The sequence below is a fragment of the Microcebus murinus genome, chromosome 7, assembly GCF_040939455.1.
Source record: "Microcebus murinus isolate Inina chromosome 7, M.murinus_Inina_mat1.0, whole genome shotgun sequence".
Taxonomy (NCBI): Eukaryota; Metazoa; Chordata; class Mammalia; order Primates; family Cheirogaleidae; genus Microcebus; species Microcebus murinus.
Window position 1 is genome coordinate 74,838,389 of NC_134110.1, and position 16,393 is coordinate 74,854,781.

At 34.8% G+C, this 16,393-nt stretch overlaps 1 protein-coding gene across 9 annotated transcripts in view; it reads right to left on the reverse strand.

Annotated features, from left to right (window-relative positions):
- Positions 1-16,393, reverse strand: part of RALYL (RALY RNA binding protein like) — a 658,122-nt gene that overhangs the window by 56,521 nt on the left and 585,208 nt on the right. For all 9 annotated transcript variants that reach the window (XM_076005192.1, XM_012774231.3, XM_076005191.1 and 6 more), the window contains one exon: positions 7,206-7,366. In XM_076005192.1, the coding sequence (XP_075861307.1) occupies positions 7,206-7,366 (161 nt within the window). The remainder of the gene's footprint in view (positions 1-7,205; positions 7,367-16,393) is intronic.

The window sequence follows — 16,393 nt, forward strand, 5'->3', positions numbered from 1 at the left end:
CATCCCCCAAGCATTGCACATCTTACTCATTGTGGTTGTATATACCCATCCCCAAGATCTTGGACCCTTATTTTGATTCCAGTTTATTTCTCTTCTGTCACTTTGCCTTCAAGTTTATAATCATGTCATACTGGAATTCCCCAGAAATATCTGAAGAAATTAGAATGCTTAGCTTCACTCTTTAGTCTTCAGAAATGTTTGAAAAAAATAATAAAAACAAAATTTAATCTGTTTTTGCTTGAAATAGAGCTATTTGTCAATTAAAATGTATGATATAATATATATGGTATGTTATTCATCACATACACTAAATCTCAAGGGAAGAACAGATTTTTTTTTCCAGTATAAAAATTAGAAAACTTTTCCAGTTATACAATCAAATTTTTTTTAAAAAAGCACATTTTTATTTATGATGCAAAGTAGTTTGCAAAATACAAACTGCAAGAAGTAGGGGTCCTCTGGAGTATTCCTGTTTTGAACTACCAAACTGAAAGTAGAACACAGTTTAAAATAGAGAATCACTCCTTATGTCAATTACTTCAAAGACATCAAAGTATCATTGTGGAATTGCAGCTAAATTTGAAAAACATCATCTGTCACAATTGCAAATTGATTCTGCTTTGAAGAATGATACTCATTTCCTTTGATGGAAGCATATCATGTAGTTTTACTTAAACCTATCAAATTTAATAGAAAATATTTTATCTTATAACATTAGATTTCAATGCAGGTGAAATAGGACTTGGCTGGAAACTAATGGAATAGACATAGAAATGGCTGGAAACTAATAGAATATATTTCTTAGCAAGTATAGACATTCCTCAGCCCAGAAGTGCAGTTGAATAATTTTAATTTCTTTATCTCCTTGAAAAAATATAAATCAATAAACCACCAGTATCCTATTTTATAGAAACTACTTTAGAAAACAACTAGAAACCTGGAATCACCTGGTAGGAACTTATAAGTGTGGAGGGAGCCAAGGTTTCCTGTAAGTCTAGACTCATGTCTAGCACTGTAGGAGTGCCTTTTAAGATTACAGCTAGAATATTATAGAATTTGGGTCTAGTTAGTTAATGTTACTCAAGCTTAAATACAACAAGGAAATCTGGAGAGGTTCTGTCAGTTGTTTCCTGGTCCCTACCAGGAAATGTTAAACTGAGTCTCTAGCCCTTTGCAGATTGTCCAGTTCTTCTCTTAGCATGGAGAGCAGCAAATGCTCATCACGGCCCTTCAAAGGGGGCCTAGAAATAACATGACTGCTTCTTGAGTAATTGTGGAAGTCGTTTCCTTATCACACTTTGGTACCTCAGTGCTGACCTTGGAAAAGGCTTGCCCCTCACGTGGTCTACTGGTTGGTAATCTTTCCTACCTTTCTTTGGGCAGAGTCATTATCTGGAGATGGGGTATGGTTTTGTGCTATTACACCTGGTTTCTAGATGGAATTCCTGGAAAGGAGCTCCCTCTCTGTCTGTCTTTTCTGCTTTCATTTTCTACTTTTCTCCCCTACTGTTAACAATTTCTCTACTGTACAGTGGATTACATTAAGCCCCTGTTTTTACTTACTCTTCTCCAGTAGTTGAGCGTACGTAAATATATTACGGTATTTTAGAAGACATCAGTAATGCTATCTTCAAAAGAAAAATGTCTTTTGCTCTTTCTCTAGATTAATTCTACCACAAAAAAACTTTGCAAAAAAAGCTGTAGACAAAAGCAGACATATTGTCATAATAAAAATCTTTCATTGTCCTGTTGAGTATAACTTATTTTCCTATGGGTGATTATAGGGCTTATGTTTAGAATTATTAAACAAGATCAGTGAAGTGATAAATAAAAAAATTACAAAGTTCCTAGGATAAATTATTTTAGCTTGTTTTTAGGCAATAATGACACTTAGAAACTAAGAATCAGGTTGCATCACACAGATAATCTTAAATATTTTTCCTAAACTATTACTGTAGTATTTTTATATAAAAAAAGAAATCATATTAAATCATTTCAGACCTGCTCTCTCTATACAGTTCATTGATTTGGTGATAAATGTTATTACATTCTGATACAGTCAACAAAATGATTGTGCCTCTGCTGTGACATGAGATATAATCCAAAAAGGATATTAGGCACATGGGATGATACCAACTGTCTATATCAAAAAGTGTGTGCATCTCTGATTTATGTGGTGAAAAATATTTCAATTTATTTTAATCACCTTTGGGTCAATTCTATTCAGGACAAATAAAGAAGCTTCAGCTAACTGTCTAGATCAGTGGTTCTTAACAAAGGTTGCTTTTGCCCTACAGGGGACATTTTTCAATATCTTGAGACATTTTTGTTTGTTATATCTTAGAGGGGGTGGTGCTACTGGTATATAGTGGGCATTTGGTCTGCTAAAAATCCTACAATGCACAGGATAGCCCCCTCACACCACACCAAAGAATTATCTGACCCCAAATGCCAATAGTGCCAAGCCTTAGAAAACTTGTCCTAGATTATTATATACCCTCCCTCACCAACACTATGCTCCCTATCAACTATTAAGGACAGCAGTCCCCAACCTTTTTGGCACCAGGGGTCGTTTTCGTGGAAGGCAATTTTTCCATGAACTGGAGGGGAGGGATGGTTTGGGTATGATTCAAGCACATTACATTTATTGTGCACTTCATTTCTATTATTTTTACATTGTAATATATAATGAAATAATTATACAACTCACCATAGGTTGGGAACCCCTGATTTACAAGATTTAAAAATGTGATTATATGGACTCTAACAGTAATTCACATTAATTTATGTTACACTTTTTATTTATTCTCCCCAGTCCTTGATACATTATTTAATCATCAAAAATAAAATAACAAATATAATTTGCATAGAAATAAGTTTATAAACCACTTTTTTTGTTGTTGTTGTTTAAATTTATAAACCACAATGTGAGACAGAATCTCACTGTGTTGCCCAGGCTACAGTGAGTGCCATGGTGTCAGCCTAGCTCACAGCAACCTCAAACTCCTGGGCTCAAGCAATCCTGCTGCCTCAGCCTCCTGAGTAGCTGGGACTACATGCATGCGCCGCCATGCCCGGCTAGTTTTTTAAATATATATTAGTTGGCCAATTAATTTCTTTCTATTTATAGTAGAGACAGGGTCTCGCTCTTGCTCAGGCTGGTTTCGAATTCCTGACCTTGAGCAATCCACCCGCCTCGGCCTCCCAGAGTGCTAGGATTACAGGTGTGAGCCACTGCGCCCGGCTGGCCTATAAACCACTTTTATATACAGTACTTCATCAATAAGGAAGTGGAGAATCTGATGATTTACATGACTTTCCCAAAGTCACATACTTTGCATGGGTAAAGTTCAGTCTCAGAGCTAGATCTTCTGACTATAAACCCTATACTCCTTATAGGACCATGAGCCTTCACTTGATATGAAAGATATGATTTTCAGTTTTAGTTCTTTCTTTCACTATGAGTTAAAGAACCGTAGTATTTAATTCAGTCACATTCAGAAAAAAATAAAGACCACTGATTTCTATAATGTGGTTTTCTGGAAATCTTTATTACTGTCACTTTGATTCATTTGCTTCTCATTCTGTCTGTTCCTTTTCTTTAATTCATATGTTTAAAGCTAATTTAATATGCAGAAGCTAATTTGACAGTCTTGCAAATAGTTTTCAAAAGCCATCATTTATAGGATTTTGCTAAAATAAATTGGAGCAACTGGTCATCCCCTTGCCATGGATGGAATTTCTTAGTAAAAGAAATTACATATATGTGCACATGTATGTATTTGTATTATCTATGCCTGCATACATCGATACCCATTCTTTCTATATAGAAAGAGAAAATAAAATGGAGAATGAGTGCACTTTATTAAATAACCATTCATTAATTGCCTACTATATGCATCCATTCATCTGGCATTTCACTAGGAACTGCACATATGTTATTTCATTTAATCCTTATGATAAATATGTAAAGCATTGTTATTAAATTTACTTTATGGATCAGAACAATAAAAATTAGAGGAGTTAAGTAATGTGTTTCAGATTGCTTAGTAAACAGGCAACCAAATTGAGTCTAGGGTGGGCTGCCTGATGCCAAAGCCATGGTCTATGTTTGTTGGATACTTCTTCCCACCCCCACCCCCCCGGAATCATGAGCTTCTCATCATAGTGAAATACCTCCTTGGTTTCATAGAGTTTATAATTAGTGAAAAAAAATGTAAGTAATTTATTATAGTATGTATGAAAATAAAATACATAACATAATGGAGGAATTAGTGAAAAGGTCCAATCACTTGATACTGAAATTATATCCTATTTTCTGGTCCCCCCATCAGATTGTAAGAGCCCAAAAATGAAAGATTTTGTCTATGGAACATTAGTTCTGCAGGGGTATTGGCCATTTCATTTTTGGAAAATTAGTACCTGCCAATGTGGTAGGTGCTGATTAATTGAACTTGGGTCATCTATGTGGGCAAAGAGAAAAGATCAATTAGTTTTGGTGGGGTTTGATAAATGATTGTGAAAATAGTTAAACGAATGGGTTCTTGAGCTATGACTGGAAAGATACTTTAGATTTGAGTGAGCAAAAAGGATCAATCTTCTAAGTAAAGGAAGTAGCAGATCTCAAATCATAGAGCTTGAAAATACATGTCAAACTCTGATTTATTTTAGACCCTAGAGTGTAGGCCAGAATTTGTCCCCTTGTTTCGCTGACTTAACATATTTTTAAACTCATTTAAAAGTATTTTAAATGAGTTAAATTAAAAAAATTTTCCCTGAGCTGTAGGATTTTAAGGAGGTGGTTCATAGTCAATTGTAAAATGTATGAAAAAAAAAGCAAAATACAAAAAGCAAAACAAATAGTGGTGCTACATTCCACAAATATTTTAGAATGTATTCTGTTCAAAGCATAACTAACTTGAGTGGATTTGTAACTGAAAATGGAAAGATTAGATGAGTATAAAAAAACTGTAACATGAAGCAGAAGAGCTTAAGTCTTAATAGGAAAATGAACAATTGTCTTAGAGTTAGAGGGCAGATGATGCTTTTGTAGCATGAGGGGTCTAAACTTGTCCTTACAGGAAGAGGAAATTTGGGCAAGATACATACAGAGGCAAGCCTGTGTGAGGCATAGAGAGAAGATGTTCATCTGCAAGTCAGGGAGAGAGGCCTGAGGCAGAGCCTTCATTCACAGCCATCAGAGGGAACTAAACCTTCTAACACCTTGATTTCTAATTTCCAGCCTTCAGAACCATGAGAAAATAAATTTCTGTTGTTTAAGCCACCCAGACAGCTCTACACACTAATATACCTGTCATATAAATTTCCTCAAATATCATTTTGATCAGGTAGCACTTCACTGAGAATTTTTTACAAATCCACCTACTTTTCTAAACTCAATTCATAAATCCTCTATTAAGCCTTCTCTAACCTCTCTGGCCAATAGTACTTTCTCAAAACCCTCAAAACAGAAATATACTTTGTCCAAGATAATGGATGGATGGGAATGTTTAATGATATTTTGTTGAATATTAACATTATTTCTCTGGTTGATCCTTTATCTCCATATCTCAGTCACATGTTTTCTAGGGGAAGGACCCAATGTAACAAAACATTCTTGGTGGTGGGGATAAGTTTTCAGTCTTAACTTTAATTGAGCTGTCTTTAATTTCTTGTTAGATGCTTCAGGGATTTTGTATTAGTCTGTCACCTGTTCTGTCCCTGAAAGTACATAGACAGGTCTCAAAGGCATTCAAACTTACTAGGGTCTTTCTTGTTGAACATTTACATTTAAATTAATGGTTTAAAGAAATTGATCTGATAGAATTTTTTTTCCAGAGGTACTGGTTTTTCCACCAAGAAACTACAGCTCAAAGCTCGCAGATAATCACATCTCTTTTGTAAAATGTTCATCTGCAATATCACATCTTCATTATCTTTTGACTGCATAATGTAGTACAGGGCAAGTTGCTTATAGTTTTAGTTCACGTTGATTCAAAAAGAGACAGAAACAACTAGTGGCAATCTAAATTTAAATGCTTATCAGTATTCATCTTTGGCAAATTATCACATTAATACATTTTTCTTTATATGGTTTTTCTTTTAGTATATTTATACTTCTTCAACTTTTTCATTCATGATTTGAGTTTGAAATTTTAATTAAATCTTTGGCCAGAAGTACTTCTCAGCCTCCGGTGTTTTTTTTTTTTTTCTTGTTCTTTCAAAAATTTTTTAAAACAATTATCTATTTATTTTTATTTCATAATATCACAAGGGTACAAATGTTTTGGTTACATAAATTGCTTTTGTACCATTTGAGCAAAAGTCATGTTTGCCCATCCCCTAGATAGTGCGCATTGTCCCCGATAGGTGTGAATTTACCCATCCTCTCCTCCCCCTCCACCTGCTTGATTTCTGACAAATGTTATTTCCACATGTGCACATGAGTGTAGGTCTTACCCTTGCTCAGGCTGGTCTTGAACTCCTAAGCTCAAGCAATCCTCCTGCCTTGGCCTCCCAGAGTGCTAGCATTACAGGCACCAGCCACTGCACCCAGCCAGGAAATATATTCTAATAACATATTAGATATTTTTTTCTGAATCAGTCTATATAATAATTTAGCAGTGTGTTTAGTTAGAAAGTTTGTATCTCTACTTTTTACTAATTAATGTAAAATTATGTAAATATTAATTGTATTTTTATTATATTATATATGTTTTCAGTTATGGTATATTTCATAATTTAGAATAATATACTAAGTTATGCTTTTAACATCTCTGTGGTTTACCTTTCTGAATTGCTCAAATATTCAAAACATGAACTAATTTTGCATAATGTTTCTCTGAGAAGACAGTAAATGCACTCCCTTTTGAAGTGAAATCATTTCTCCATTAAAAGCAACATATTTTTCTCAGGAGTTGAACATGTTACAAGCTAAGTGAGATGAGAACACATTATTTGCTCTGATGAAATACTTTGCAAATTGGTCCTGGGTTTTTGTTAGTCATGTTTTTGTCTGTCTCCCCTTTTGCAACACAGTGTGGTGGAAAGCACAGACCATTTCTTATCCATTTTATCATTCCCTAATTAATTTTGTACATATCAGGTACTTTATAATTACCTGATTTATTGAATACAGGGATTCGTGAAATTATAGTTAACCTCACCCTTCTTTAAAGAGAAATAAAATGAAGAACATTACTTACATTTAGAGCCCGATGAAGACCCACTAGCACCAGATCTTGATCCGCCTTTCATGGAAAAGACTCCTTTCCCCCTGCGAGTTGTTGTCACAGCCACTCTGGGACGCTTTAGTGGGATGACTGCGCGAGGAGGTGGAGGCACACGTCCATGGTAGTCAAATAACCTTTACAAAGCACAAAAGGGGCTGAGAGTTGGTTTGATGCCTACGCGTTCTATCAAATGTGCGAGATGATTAAGAGAATGTCCTGATAGAAAATTTCAATAATTTTTTTTTGTTGCTTTTGTTCTCCATTAAGATGCATGTGTTTATTGGCAGATTAATTTTTCACTAAGAAAATAGGATGGTAACATAGTTTCTGTTTTCTCGACATTAGAATCTGATCCCCAATATGAATTCATTTGTAATATATGAAAGGACGGGAGCTTTGCTCTAATAGTATCATGCAATTTGTGAAATTATGCTGACCTTTTTTTCCCCCAAGTACATTTCTTTGTTTGGATAAACAGATTTTTCCTTCTTATAAACAGAAATCTTCCTCTAAAACATCAGATATTTATTGGCACATGAGTTTGCAAAGAGAAAAAGATCATGCAGAATCAGGAACAAAGAAAGAAAATTATTGTCTCATCAGAAAACAGAGCTCAGAAAGAAAAAAAAAATTGAAGTAAAACCAGATTAAAGAAAACAACTATGAAAGACAAATCAATATGGTGCTGCACCTTCTCTGAGAAATTTTTAAATAATAAAAAGGCTCCTCTGACTGTAGAAAAAAGACTAAGTTTGAATGACCTGAAGCTAGCATGAGGACAAAACTTCATTGGCTAAAGTACTGGTAGGAGGTATTTATAATGATATCTTTTTATTATTCTGACCATTCGCTATATGTGCAAATTGAGACTAGAGATATATTTAAAGTTAGCTATTGAAAAATTTCTTTAATAAAAAATCAATAAAATTTATACTTTTGCTAAAAAATGAACAATGACATTCACCACAATCAATGTATTTCCATTAAACAACAAAAGGAATCAAAGTATAAGACTCTTTTATATAAAAGAGTTAAACTCTTTTATATAAATATGTAATTCATAGATTCGAAAGCTTCATATAATTTTTACTGCACACACAAATACAACAAATTTATGACAGCACATTGGAGAAGCAATCAAAGAAAAAATACTGGAATATATTTGCTTATTTTTAAAACTACTTGCAAAAAATAAATAAATAAAACTACTTGCTAGTGACCTGGATGTATAATTATATTGTCCACTGAAGAAAAAACAGCATTATTGACTTAGAATTATGATTGTTACATATTTTATTGCAACACCATTATATACATTATGGCCTTGCAATTGCTTTAAAATAGTCAATAACATAATCCAATGAAGGTAAGAAAAGAGAAAACTATAACAGGAAGAAAACAATAAAAAAACAACTTCTATAAGGGGCTATTTCACAAAATTACATCTTGTTTACACATAGATAAAAATGTAATAATATCTTTTTGGGAAATAATATATGAAATATAATAAAAATTAAGACAGGCTAGTTTCCAAATATTCATCCAGAAGCATTTGAAACTATCATACCGTAGGAGAGAAAAGCACTATTTAAACCAAATTTCGAGGAGAACTCCTTAGGACTAGGAATATTTCCTACATTAGAGAGCTAAAATGTTCAAAAATGACTTAGAACATGCTGGGGAAAAACTAAGAGATGTCTGGAAAGGAAAAAGAAATGAAATGAGACAGAGTTCAAGAGAGGTGCCATCCTCTGAGAATAAGCAAAGTCCATTAGAGCTGAAGAACTTCTGGCAAAGAAGAGGTCATGGATGTCAACACATGATAGTTTACTTCAAAAAGTACAGGCAGGGTAAGGTTGAAAAGGGTTATGAATATCGTCCAAACCACTAGGGGCTTGGAAATCAAAAGGGCTAACTAAATCTGCCCCTTATTTCAATTACAAAACAAGGTCTGCATTAGTTATTTATAAGTTGAATTCACAGAACACCTTAAGTCAGCGAACCAAAATACAAAGGCACTTTGCATGAGCAAAACCACCCAAAACAATTGAGGGAGAAAAAAAAAAACATGGCGATCGATTGCTTTTGTCAGGATAGAAGTTGTCACTTGAGATGAAAGGCAAGCTCTTTTTGAGGGACCATTTCCTTAGACCACCAATGTACAATTGAACGTGTTCATTAAATAAGCTCATCTGTAAATTGGGGTAAGAAAATCTCTAAAGCACCATTAAAATGTATAATGATGTTAGAATGTTACAGTGAAAATACAGGCCAAGTAGAGTCAACATATTCATTGCTACTTTAATTATAACGTAATTCAGTACTATTTTATAGGAGACCAGAATGTTTACCAATATTTCTATTGCTTCTCCCAGCTAAGTACTAATAATACAAAGCTTTCAATGTTGACATGGCCTGATCTTATATTAAGAAAAGAGAGCTGCATTTGCTCACTGTACTTGTGACATATTTTAATGTGGGCCATACATTTTAGGAACATTAGTGTATGTTGTTTCCCTTGGTATAAATTCCTGTGGGGAGAGGACCTGGTTCTCTCAATATTTTGGTGAGTTGCTTCAAAGGAAGATGACTCATTTCTTACTCAGGAATCAGGTAAATTTTACCAATTCTTTCTCCCACTCTGATGGGAAGATAAGCAGCTTAAGAACTTAAATATTTTAATGTGATATGGATTTCAAAGACAAAATTAAAGAAAGGTGTGGGTACTTGACAGGAGACCATAATTTTTAATTTTACAATATTTAATGGAGAAGGAGACTTTTTGATTATTTTTCTTTCTTTCTTTCTTTTTTTTTTTGGAGACATAGTCTGGCTCTGTCGCCAGGGCTAGAGTGCTATGGTGTTAGCTTATGGTGTCAGCCTGGCTCGCAGCAACCTCAAAATTCTGGGCTCAAGTGATCCTCCTGCCTCAGCCTCCCAAGTAGCTGGGAGTACGGGTGCATACCACCATGACTGGCTATTTTTTTTCTATTTTTAGAGATGAGGTGTTGCTCTTGCTCAGGCTCTTGAACTCCTGACCTCAAGCGATCCTCCCACCTCGGCCTCCCAGAGTGCTAGGATTATAGGTGTGAGACACTGCGCCTGGCTGGAAATGGAGACTTTTAAAAACTTCATTGGACACCCTTGAGTTTATCAGAAATAAAAGGATGTAAGACTGGTTGTTGTCCTAATGCATAAAGACATAGCAAGACAAGGATGGGAAGAGAGGGACAGGTGTTCTGGTTTTGCAAGATGAGGTTCTTCCAAATGCAGAGAAAAGTAGGTGGGAGGCATCCTAGAAAGAGACAAGCCTTCTCATCAGAATTCTGTCTACAATAAATCAAAGAAATCTCACCCTCACAAACCATTATATTGGCAAATAGTGTTGAGACTAAGGAGATAGTCCACTTAAGATTATAGACGGACAACAAAGTTGCCAGTCCAACAGAGCTAAATGGAATCTAAATCTCAAAGGTCAGTTAAAAGCTTTAAGTTTCTTCCTCCCTCTTAGTTCTTTTTGTTCCTTGTCCTATTAGAATTATATTCTTTCTCCTTTCCTTTAATAATCCTTGATTTTTCCTAATATTTCTTGGTCAGAATAATTTTCTCCCTCTTACTTAGTCATCAAATAGATAATGGTTTATAATGACACCAAATGCATAATTCTTCCTTCACTAAGATCCCCTATAAAATGAAAACTCTAAAAGATTTACCATCAAGTAGTAAATAAAATAAATGCACTCAGATTTTAATAAAAGCAATCCATGGAGGAAATTTGAATATTTAATTTGTTTTATTTAGTAAACATTTCTACTTTCCAGGTACCTTTTTCTTGTTCGTACTTTTGTTTGCTTTAAATAATATCTGAGATATGTAATTTTATTATCTAGCAAATGCTAAAACCTAACATGCTAAAACATACTAATTTTAATATTAATTTACTTGATAAAATAGACAAAACTTGTCTCTAGGAACAATAAGGATATTTGATTTCATCTATGTTCTTAAAGAATAACTATTTTTTGGACAAAAGAAATTTAATGACATATTAACATAGAAAATAAATATAATTGTGTGCTTTTTAAGATAAAGAGCTTGTTATTATTAAATTTTAGCAATAATAAGGTAACATTTTGGAAAAAATACATGAAAACAACTATAACTCTCAATCTTAGACCCTAAAACAACTACTATAACCCTTTAATCTTATTTCTGTAAGCATCCATATTTATTACCTAATTGAAAGCATAATATATGTACAGTCATGTATTCTAGTTAATTCTCTTTGGTTTATATTAAACACATTTCTCAAGCCTGCTAAATGGTCTTCTTAATGTTTATTTTAACTTCTGTGATGCACTTTCTCAAGTAGATGTACCATATTCTAATAAATCATTACCTGATTGTTAGACTTTTGACTTCATGCTTATTTTTTTTTTTTATTTATTTTTTATTTTTGAGACAGAGTCTCGCTTTGTTGCCTAGGCTAGAGTGAGTGCCGTGGCGTCAGCCTAGCTCACAGCAACCTCAAACTCCTGGGCTCAAGCGATCCTCCTGCCTCAGGCTCCCCAAGTAGCTGGGACTACAGGCATTCGCCACCATGCCCGGCTAACTTTTTCTATATATATTAGTTGGCCAATTAATTTCTTTGTATTTATAATAGAGATGGGGTCTCGCTCTTGCTCAGGCTGGTTTTGAACTCCTGACCTCGAGCAATCCGCCCGCCTCAGCCTCCCAGAGAGCTAGGATTACAGGCGTGAGCCACCACGCCCGGCTTCATGCTTATTTTTTGCTGTCAACTAATATGATTTTAAAAACAAGAAAACATTTTGAAAATGTGACATGTCCATAGTATTTTTGTTACTGAATATTCAATTTTCACTTTAGATGAATGGTTATTTCAAGAATTTTTTGGTCATTACCTATCTTCTTCTAAATTGCCCATATGAAAATAGTTCTTCATTTTCCCTACTCACAAATCAAAACTTACAGTCACTATGTAGTTAATACTAATAAAAATATGTGGTCTGTACTCAGGGCCTAAATCTCTGGGCTGCCTAGAGGCAAAACCTAAGAACAAGTTCAGGGCCATATTCTCATCAGGACCTTTCAGTAGGTGTATGTAGATTAGTATCAGAGGACCAGAGGTCTTGCCCCATGTCATGATTCAACCTCAAACCCTCCCTTTCAGCATGCTTAATTTTGACAGGCATATTATCTATAAAACCAAATTAAGGTGCCTGTTCATTTGTAAGAAGATACATTTGAAGTCCACACAAACCATTCTTATAGGCTGCTGGTGTATCTGTTTCCTATATTGTTTGATCTACTCAAAACTCACAAACTCTGTCTATAATTTCCACCCTGACTTAAAATAAATTTTTGGTTACAACTGAATCAAAAAATAATTTTAAAAGGCACACTCCACTTGAGACCAGTAAATGAAAAATTTATATTGGTATTTTTTGTCATTAAACTTTTCCAAGGTATTCTGTGAACTTTTCCCCCAGGATCATGTGCAAAACCTTTCTGAACATGCTTTTAAAGGCAAGTTGATGTGCTCTTATATTTTCCTGGTTAGAGCTGGAACCCATACTACTAAGTGAAGTATCCCAAGAATGGAAAAACAAGCACCAGATATATTCTCCAGCAAACTGGTATTAACCAAGTAGCACCTAAGTGGACACATAGGTACTACAGTAATAGGGTATTGGGCAGGTGGGAGGGGGGAGGGGGGCGGGTATATACATACATAATGAGTGAGATGCACACCATCTAGGGGATGGTCATGATGGAGACTCAGACTTTTGGGGGGAGGAGGGGAAATGGGCATTTATTGAAACCTTAAAATCTGTACCCCCATAATATGCCAAAATAAAAAAAAAATACCTAGGTTTTCCCATTCTAGTCCCAGGTTGGATAATTTGAATCTGTTTTCATATACTATTTCTCTACATAAAGATTATAAAATTAATATACAACCCATAGGGCATACATGCTAAACTGTTTTTCCAATATTAAATACAGATGACATACAAAAAAAAAAAAAGGCAAGTTGATTGCAATCATGAATGATCTCTTTTGCAATATTTTGACCTTAATATATATAATCTTTATAGTTTGTCTAACATTGCCATCTACTATATTTTGTATACAGCTTTGTGTAATTAAAAAGTTAATACATTCAAATGGCCATTTTGAGGTTATAGATCAATAAAATCATTTTCTCATTTAACTCTTATAATTCTGTGAGGTTGGTACTATTAATATTAAGCCATTTTGTCCATGAAGGAAACTGGCAAAAAAAGGAAGAGTGTAACATCCGCAAGTTTAACCATTCAACACAAGTGCATCTAGGCCTGAAATTCATGTCTTCTGACTTTAAGTCATACCCCTTGTCCACTGTACCATGCTTTTATTTTCAACTGTTTTACATGGAATACCATTCTACCAGATGCTAATTTAAATTTGCACAACAAAACAGACATTGCTTCTTGTTAATATGCTTTCCAATATTCATGAATATACACTGTGCTCTAGAATCTATGATCTGAAACAACTGTAGATTGAATTTGGATTCTTTCATAAACTGACACTCTAGTAGCTTTTCTGTGGTTAATTAACACAAGGTATGGAACAATGGTTCCAGAATTTAACAACACCCACTTTGAATCATTTAAAATGTATATGTGTTTTTTATATGATAAAGCACCTCTGGTGTTTCTTTTTCACTATTAATAACAGTTTACTTATCACTGGAAGTTATAAACTGCTCAGGATTCTTCCCAATATTATTGAAAAAAAGGTTGGACTTAGACTATTAATATCTCAGAAATTAAAAACATTCTCTGGGGGAATCAATATAATTTTAGGTATACATCTCCTTTTATTTTGCTTGTTAGAGTATAATATCTAGTTTGAATAATATTCAATGTCCTGCACTTAGAATAATACTTGGCCATTTCAAAGAAAATGCCATTCAATGCTATAAATTGTTTGGGAATGCTGTGTGTCATATAGAAAAAAGTTTAGAATAACCACTCAAAATCCACTACTTAGTGATACTCTTCATGATCCCTGAATCCATGCATAGACACTTAAAGAAGTCACAATAAGATGAAACTTTGTGTAAAGAAGTTTTCTAAGCTAAAGCTATCTAAAAGTTGAACACTCTTAATAACATTAGAATCTCCAAACCTGGCAGAAATAGGATGACAACATGATGTGTTATTTTATTTATTTATTTATTTTTGAGACAGAGTCTCACTCTGTTGCCCGGCCTAGAGTGCTGTGGCGTCAGCCCAGCTCACAGCAACCTCAAACTCCTGGGCTCAAGCAATCCTCCTGCCTCAGCCTCCCCAATAGCTGGGACTACAGGCATGTGCCACCATGCCTGGCTAATTTTTTCTATATATTAATAGTTGGGCAATTAATTTCTTTCTAATTTTAGTAGAGACAGGGTCTCACTCTTGCTCAGGCTGGTCTCTAACTCCTGTCCTTGAGCAATCCGCCTGGCTGGGCTTCCCAGAGTGCTAGGATTACAGGTGTGAGCCACCTTGCCCAGCCATGATGTGTTATTACTCTATTATTTCTTGGCTTCAGACTTACCCTTAGTCACAGCTGGGGTTCCCTGCAAACCCCATTTCTGGAAGGAGTGGGCAGCTGACTTCTGCTGGGGTCAGCCAGGAAAGAACCCGAGAGGGAGACTGCAAGACTGGAACAGGACAAAGGGACTTGCTCTTTTGTGTTTTGCTTATTTGTGTTTTGGCTTCCTGCTCTTGTTAATATTACCCAACCTTTGGTTTTTTCACCCTGGCAATGAAAATTCATTCCAGGAGCAGCAGCAGAATCCAGTTTGAGTAATTTTGCCACATTTGCAGAACAGCCTCTACACACTCCCTAGTACCCCCAACCCATATCCCCTCCTCTGAGGTCTGAGGCTGGCCCTACATGTTCCACCTGTGGGGACTCAGATACAGCAGCATTAGCTGAGCAGAATGTTCTACTCACGATTTCAGCTCTATTAGACTCTTCTAAGCAAGTTCTGATAATCCTAAACTCTTCTTTTGTTTCCCCATCCCTTGAGGTGGTGGCTGCTTACTACAATTGCTGATTCCATTATACAATAGTGTTTTCTTTGTGCCTTTTCAGTTCCTTAATACCCAGTTAGCATGTTTTTATATGCAATTATTCCTGTTAAATATAACTAGTGTGATTTCTGTATTCTTGACCTAAACAAAGAAGTATGGGGTTAACAGAAACAACTGAGTGCTTTCTCTCTGCAGGTAAGAGTGTTCAGCTGCAGCTGCAACACTTTAGGGAGCAGAGAAAGGGAAAACAATAAAAGCAGAATGATTCGGAGGTGTCCCAATGAACCATTATGGAAAGACAGCTGACCAACCAGTTTTTTTCTCAGTTCTATGGACATTGCTATATGAATCTCAGTATAAGAAACACATTCAGCATCATTGTTAATGGTTACTGTTAACTGTTACTGGTACCTAACATTGATTAAGCATGAAAAACATATTAGGCATAATGCTGATCATTATACATATGTTATGTTATTTAATTCTTAGAACAATTTAATGAGTTAGGCATTAACTTCTTGTTTATCTACCAGATAAGATAATAGATTTTGTGGCATTAAATAACTTGCTCAAGTTTGTGCCTTTACTCAAAAGAGGACAAAAATGTAACCATAAATACAAGGTATAATTTATGAGAAATCACTGTGCATAAAATAGTTAGCAGTGACTATATGAGCTACGGATCTTGCCCAGTCTCTCCATTCTGTTTTTCTTTCACAGTATTTTATGTTTACAGGGAGTTCTAGAGTAGATCCACTAGTGGCAGATGCTTATGTCTTTCTTAGCCAACTGGAAAAAATGGAAAATAAACTAATGAGAGCACAGATTGCTCAGACAGTTTGTTAGCATTACAACCATACTGGTCTACTGCATACTTATAAGCCAAACAGATTGTATATAAAACAAATAAATGATTTTGAAAATTGTTCATAGATCCGTTGTGTAGTGGAGAGTCATCTGAAAGCTACAGCTTCTATAATTATTTGTTTAAGGCTCTTGTTCTTTGGCAAGTAAGATTGATTGATCTTTCTGTCTAATGATTTTATTGAGCTATAATTTCTAAGTAGTAAA